The sequence below is a fragment of the Anarrhichthys ocellatus genome, unplaced genomic scaffold (genome assembly GCF_004355925.1).
Source record: "Anarrhichthys ocellatus isolate YVR2014 unplaced genomic scaffold, GSC_Weel_1.0 scaffold2695, whole genome shotgun sequence".
NCBI lineage: Eukaryota > Metazoa > Chordata > Actinopteri > Perciformes > Anarhichadidae > Anarrhichthys > Anarrhichthys ocellatus.
In genome coordinates, this window is record NW_022282669.1 from 1 (window position 1) to 7,070 (window position 7,070).

Consider the following 7,070-nt stretch of genomic DNA (forward strand, 5'->3'; position numbering starts at 1 on the left):
CTGTTGGAGGACACCAGAGATTCTGCTGGAGGACACCAGAGATTCTGCTGGAGGACAATAGAGGGGACAATAGAGACACCAGGCAGCTACCGAGAGGCCAGAAGGACAGCATCTTCTGTGGTCACTGAGGACAGAACTCTGAAATACAGAACAATGGACCAGTTCTTCTCTATTTTAGGGACACTGATCGGTCATGGCCCTTTCCCATCTATTCTCTCTGCTTTTCTTCTGAGCTCTGACAGACACATCACTGTCTGAAGACTCGCCCACTTTGTTATAATCACATGCAGCTTTTTGTATTCAGTATAAAAGTGTTATTTTCAACTATTCTAAAATGTAAATGGTGTTTTTGAATATTTCTGAACTAGACAGTCATGATTTTTATAGATTTAGTTTGAATTGTGGATTCAATGAGCCCCGTTGTTTTTATGCTTTACAGTATGATGTTATTCCTCATTCTTGCATTTTCCAAAGCGAGTGTATAAAATGACCTGGTGTGACCTGCAGGATAATCACATCTCATGAAACTCTACAACCATAAACTAGAGGCCGAGGACATTCAGAGGATGTATGGCTTTAGTAGCTTTATTGACAAGAAGGCACGTTTGAGCAAGAGAGCATCCAATCGCCGAAAAATGCCATTCTTGCTGAAATTTTCAAATTTCAAAGGTTTTTGATAACAAATCACAGCATGACTTCTTCTGTGGTGTTCCTCGGTGTCTTGCTGTCTAAATGTATTTTGGAGGGTTTGTTGATCATTTTATTAATCTTCAGGTGGTCAAAAATGACACCAAATCTGTGTAACAAATGGTATTCAACACAAAATGTGCTGCAACAACTCATGTGACATAACAGCATGAAGATGAGGATCATCTACTTCCATAATAATGTTGTAATCTAACGAAACCACAATGTTTATTACAGACTTGACTAAAAACATGTGACACGCTGCTGAGCTGCATCTCAAATGAACCTTCATGTTCCCAGTTTTCAGATGATGTTCAACTCTTTTATGGTTTAAACGTTTGTTTGTTCTGGTTCTCTGAAGATGAAGATGAAGCAGAGAGATCTGATTGGATTCACTAGTCAGCTGATTGATTTGTTTTATCTGCATATAGTTTTATTTTGCCATTTTTAACCACTAACGAGTGTAACGTTACCGTTCTGATTCTATAGAGAGATCTTGATAAATGTGGAGCCAAGAAACTTTCATGAAGTTTATTTCTTTTGTCTTCACTCTGATTTATTTGCTGGAGTGTTTGAGCAGAGAACAGCGTTATTTAGCTGGAATATTTCATTTCTCTTTTGTAGTTTGTTTTCTAATTAGTGAATCAATAAATCTCCAGACGCTAGTGTTTGTGAGTCCAGGTGAGTCCAGAATCCGGACACAAGGAGACAGAGTGAAGACATCACATCAGCTTTCTGCTCAGCTTCTCGTTTATTGGCACCGTACAGCAGATAATGATTCACATCAGCGTTTCAAACCTCCACCAAACTACTAACTGTCCTGGACTGAAACATGGTTTTATACTTCATGCTCCACATGTTCCTCTTTTAAAATGGTTTCAGCAGTTACTGCTGTGATTTACACTTCATCAGATTCTATCAATGTGTTTCCATTTAAAGATTATGAGCCCTTCTGAGATGGTAACAAACTTTAAAACCATCAGCTGGTTTTAGTGTGCTGTTGATCAGTTTCAGGAACATAAGACCTGTAGTGGGTCTGGTGGATCTCATGGGATAGATGGTGTACACTCCACTGGGGCGGCTGTCGTCCTGCCGATGGATGTCGCTGCAGTCCGGTGGTTGGATGAGATCGTAGCAGCTGATCAACAGCGGAGCCAGGAGGAGGACGACTGAAACCTGCTGGAACAAGTTTGAATTTAACTTTCTCTTTTAATAGTTTGTCTTCTGACACGTTCTCCCTCCCACCTCGTCAAATACTGACGTTTGGTCGGCGGCCCGACGCTTCAAACTGGTGTCAGTGTGGGACGAGTCAGGGAGGCGTCTCAAGTTTCTACTTTAGGTTTACTTACTTTTTGGGTTTACAGAACTACTTGGTTAGTGTTCGGAAAAGATCTTTGTTTGGGTTAAAATGAGATTATTTGTTACATAACTCGTTATAAAGTCAGGAAGCTGTGAACAAAAATACAATGAAATAAGTCAACATTGACTTGGTTTCACACGGGACATGAACAGCGGTCTGCTGGTGAAAGTCCTGTTTGTTTGACTGCCTCTCTCTTTAAACTGCGACAGTTTCTCTGAGCGTCTCATGAAGACTCTGATGTGTTTGCGTTTTGTTGTCTAGACCTAACGTTCATTCTTTTTAAAATAATGTCTTCCCATAAAAGAAGTCGTGCCAAATGACACGAAAAAAAGGAGCATTTGTCACTCGGCATGAAACAAACAGATTAAATTTCGTGACTATCTGACGAGCTGAGACTGTGTAACTGAATACGTTCAGTCATCAGACGGCTAGGGTTGAGTTCATGTCGCTGTATGTTAGCTGAGGTTGGGGGTGGGACTTCCTTTTGTTTTCATTACTTCACATAACAGCATGTTTGTATCAAAGGTTCAGGTTCCTTCGTGATTATAGTGTCATGTGGTCGGGGACAAACAGACAAAGATCAACCCTGCTGATCAAACCAGAACCCTGAACCAGAACCCTGTCCTCCTGGAACCAGACGCATCAAAGTGTAGGTTCACGTCTGGAGCTTTCTGTTTCCTGCAGCTCATCATTGAGCCTCGTTTCCACTCACGTCTGCTGTCGGTGCCCGAGTTTCACCAGACAATGAGAAATATAAAGTGCAGTTTTATCGGAGAGGTTCTCGGGTGGAGCAGCTCTCACCCAGCTGACGTTTCACGTTTCTGCGAAGCATCTTTGCTGTAAAGTCATCACTATCATCAAACAGGAGGATGATAATCAATGATCCATTCATGCTTCAGAATCACTGTGTTGTGGTGCTACAGCTCACCTGTGAGGGTGAAAATATTTATAATATTTATATAAAATGTAGTGAAATAATCGGGACGCCGTGGAGCCGCTGCTTCTTCAGATTTCTGTTAGTCTCTTTATTTCTGTCAGATTACGGATCATGAAACATCACAATTCATCAAAGCAGTTTCCTTTCATATGAAACTCCTCCAGAATACCCACAATTCTCTCTGTTCATCACAGATTAACGTTGATTCACTTTCACATTAGAGAATGCACAATAACTCTATACAAAATAGCGTCTGGATATTTATTCCTGGTATAAAAATAAGTTCTAAGTGCTTCACACACTTTAATACTGTCTCTGCTTCGGCGTGTCCATGGCTGAAGGATCTGTTTGTGTCCCGAGTGAAACCAGAAGTCAACGTTGATTTAATTATCACGTAACTTCTGGAGTTATTTCAACCTGAACTCTGCAGAGGTTTCCACAGACGCTCTGATCGTGTTGCTGGACGTTTGTGGAACAATGCATGAAAAATAAACGTTTCCTAAGATGTCATAAGAGTCGTTGACAACTATGAAGATAATCTGGAGGTTCTATGTTCTGAGTTTTAGGGTCACAGCTGATCTTTTGTTCAGTGGAACAGACGACACACGATGTGAAAATACTGAAACATGCAGAAATATCAACAAGTGAAACTCCCCGAAGAACCGAGGCGACCTGAAGCTGATGTTCCTGCTCTGAGTTTTACATTCAGGAGTTTCTTTAAATGCTGATTAGAATTCATTAGTTTCAGTCATAAGTCGTAAAGAAGCTTCTGTCTCTCAGTGCACGTTGAGCACCTCACAGGACGGCAGAAAACCCGATGAGGGACAAGATGAGGGACAAGAAGCTCATGACACCACAATCTAAAAACTACATTGTCACAGTTTGTAACTACAAAGTCCAGGGTGCCTCAGTGACTAAAACAGAGTTTCAATTTTTAAATCCGACAAATTTCAGTTGTAATGTACAGACAGGAAAAAAACGCTGAAATGGTCAAAAGGTAGTTTCCAGTTGAAAGACATTGAAAAGAACTACAAATCCCAGTTATCTTAGAGAAAATAGCTACGGTTACAACAAAGCATAGAAGAACTAAATCTATTTCGCTGATTGAGTTTTTGAATACTCAATATAAACATAAAAACATACAAACAAGAGTCTTAACCGACAGCCAATCACAATCCAGCTACTTAATCAATCCCAGAATAATCCCAGATATGTACGGACGCATAATTCATATATGATAGATAATATGAAGAAAGAAAGAAGATTTAACGGGTGAGAAATCATGTTTCTGGGCGACCGGCGAGTCCAAAACAGAGTCCACGGTGGACTTCTCTTAATAAAGGTGCATTCCCACTATTCTGCTTTAGTTTCTGAGTCCTGATGGAGCTGATCACGTCAGGTCTGTTTCTGAAACTCTTGTTTGGAGAATAAAGCAGTTTGGTGTGAACGCGTCTCGAGCTGTGAGATGTTTTCTCTCCTTTTTAGAAAACGCCGTATCCGTCGGTGTGACGCGTCGCCACAGCGAAGGCCGGGTATCCCTCGTAGGTGGTGTAGGCCGTCAGGTCCCGACCCAGGGACACGGCCTGCTTCAGCTGGGACGCCACCGCCGACGCTGCCGGGCTCGCCAGAGCGTAACCTGGAGAGAGACGAGACCAGAATCAATACGCCGTTATGTTTGGAGTCACGTAGTCAGAGCTCCGAGTCTCTTCACCAACAGATGTTCTGTAGGTCAGTCGATGTTCTAACTAAACTCTGTTCAAAGAGACAAATCCTCAGCGCATCAGCTCAATACAATGAGAGGAAACAGCTTCCTGTTTCAGTGTCAAGATTTTCACAATAAAAGCATCCTAAAACAAGCTGCAGTTAACTTTGTCAAAGCTCTTCTTCTGACTTCACAGTAGAAACAGAATGTTAGTCTAGAGTTACTGTTGGAACATCAGCTGAACTAATCACAGTTTAAACCTTTTCAATCAATATTTACTGATCAATAATCAAACTCATTCTACAGGATGCTGTCATGTGACACAAACTATTTCACAAGTAAATACAACATCTGGAGTCTGAGATGTGAGAAGTATCAGTATAACAGCTGTATAAAAACCGTAGTGTAAATGTTCACAGGTCATTACTAAGTAAGTCTGTGTGTGTGTTTGTTTTTCATGTATGTTCAGTATGAAGCTGCAGTAAATACTTCTCTTATTGGCCACTAGAGGGAAGTAGAACTCCACATTTAGTTGATTGACACTCAAATCTGACGTATCGTCACCTTTTATACCACGAAAAACACTTGATCATGATGAAAGAAGAAAAAACGAAGAATTTGAATTTAGTCAGCAGTAGTAGTAGTAGTACTTTTAGTAGCCGTAGATACTGCCGCAGTAGTTAAAGGAGAAGCAGTGGAAAAGCCATAGAATTAGCTGTAGTAGTAACAGTGCAAGGAGTTGTATTCGGAGCCAAAGTAGACAAATGGGCAGTCGGAGTACTGTGTACTGTAGCAGTGGTACTAGTAATAGTAATGTGATATAATAGTATTAGTAGCATACTCAGAGGACAACGTAGGGTTATTAGTAGCAGGTATATAGCTGGGGCTGGTTCAGGTTTATAGCTGGGGCTGGTTCAGGTTTATAGCTGGGGCTGGTTCAGGTTTGCCTCGGACCAGCCCCAGTTACGCTGCTATAGACCCAGACTACTGGAGGATTTCCTCGGATACACTAAGCTCCTCTCTCCTCTTCTCTCTCTCCTTCTGTATGAATTCATATCTCATTAATGCACATTAATAACTTTGGTTCTTCCCCTTGTGATTTTGGGCTTTACAAAATAAACTCAATTGAAAATGAATTGTTAATGTATGACTTCACCCTCACTCACTGACATGATCTTGATCTAAATGATTTATGATCAATCAATGTGTCACAAACTTGTTGGTTATTGTTCAAACATCATAACGTTCCTGGCAGTTTACTGATGTCACTTAGAGTCGGAGATCATCTAAAGCCTGACTGATGACCTGGAAGCTGCGGAGCAAGAGCTCGCCGTGCTGTTAGGACCACCAGTATGTAAACCAGTTAGAAGTGTAAGCTTCAAGTTGTCTTTGGTTCTAGTTCTGGTCCTGGTCCTGCATGGTGTCTGTTTGTCTGTTAGTGGTTTGGTTAAGGGGAGAGTTAGTTGGCTTTGGGTACGGACCTTCACATACCTGGGAAGGCTACCGAGGCCACGGCAGCGGCAGCAGCACAGCCGACGTCGGCGGCGCCCTCCGTCTGCAAGCCAAGCGTCTGCAGAGTGTGCTCGGCTGCATGCACTTTAGCTTCTTCTACGGCTGCACACAGCTTAGCAGGCGTGAAGGGATGTCTGCAGAGAGACACAATCAATGTGAGATGAAGCTGGATGATCCTTTTGTGTTTGTTTATATCAGTGTATCATGGGAAAGTCACTGTGAACTGAAGCTTGTTCTACGGTTCTGCATCAAAGAAAAACACCTCATATGTGCGAAACAACTTTCAAAACTCTAAAAGGAACAGTGTGTCAGATCTGGTGCCATCTAGTGGTTTAGCTACAGATGACAACCAACTAAATATCCCTCTGATGACTCCTCCTCCTCCAAGAACACAGTGACATGAGACACCCAGGGCATTAGCAGTAGTGTTCTTACACGTTGGGGTACTGGGTAGCCAGAGCTGGGATGGTGATCTTGTAGAGGAAGAGTTGTCTCTGGTCCGGACCGATGGCAGAGTGGAGCTGATAGATGGGCTGACCCCAGTTATTCTTCTGACACAGCTCCTCCAGAACCTGGAGACAGACAGACAGACAGACAGACTGGTGTAAATAATCATGGTGGTACAACACATTCAGGTGTCTTTCAGGTTCATCCTTTAAGAACATAAAGTAGAGACTTCTACAAACACTGACTGAACATGGCCGACCGCCTTCACTGGAACCTTCCAGAGTTTGGATTCACTTCATCACAGTCAACGAAACAACTTCAAAACATAATACCTGCAGCGGGATCTGCTGATGAAGTACCACTACTCCTGACGAAGTACCACTACTCCTGACGAAGTACCACTACTCCTGACGAAGTGCCACTAC

The 7,070-nt window shown here is 42.2% G+C and overlaps 1 protein-coding gene across 1 annotated transcript; it reads right to left on the minus strand.

Moving 5' to 3' along the window:
• Window positions 1–3,048: 3,048 nt before the first annotated feature.
• Window positions 3,049–6,943, minus strand: LOC116378503 (APOBEC1 complementation factor-like). Its single transcript, XM_031840393.1, has 3 exons — window positions 6,634–6,943; window positions 6,178–6,332; window positions 3,049–4,620 (listed from the first exon to the last, which is right to left on the minus strand). Exons 1-3 carry the CDS (start codon window positions 6,861–6,863, stop codon window positions 4,466–4,468), a joined length of 540 nt encoding a protein of 179 aa, XP_031696253.1. The 5' UTR covers window positions 6,864–6,943; the 3' UTR covers window positions 3,049–4,465.
• Between the last annotated feature and the right edge of the window lie 127 nt (window positions 6,944–7,070).

Coding starts and splice junctions, on each gene's coding strand:
- LOC116378503 (XM_031840393.1), bottom strand. CDS start 6,863: ATGTTCTTAAAGGATGAACCTGAAAGACACCTGAATGTGTTGTACCAC. Junction 6,333..6,633: donor GCTACCCAGTACCCCAACGT/GTAAGAACACTA, acceptor GTCTCTCTGCAG/ACATCCCTTCACGCCTGCTA. Junction 4,621..6,177: donor GGCCTCGGTAGCCTTCCCAG/GTATGTGAAGGT, acceptor GTCTCTCTCCAG/GTTACGCTCTGGCGAGCCCG.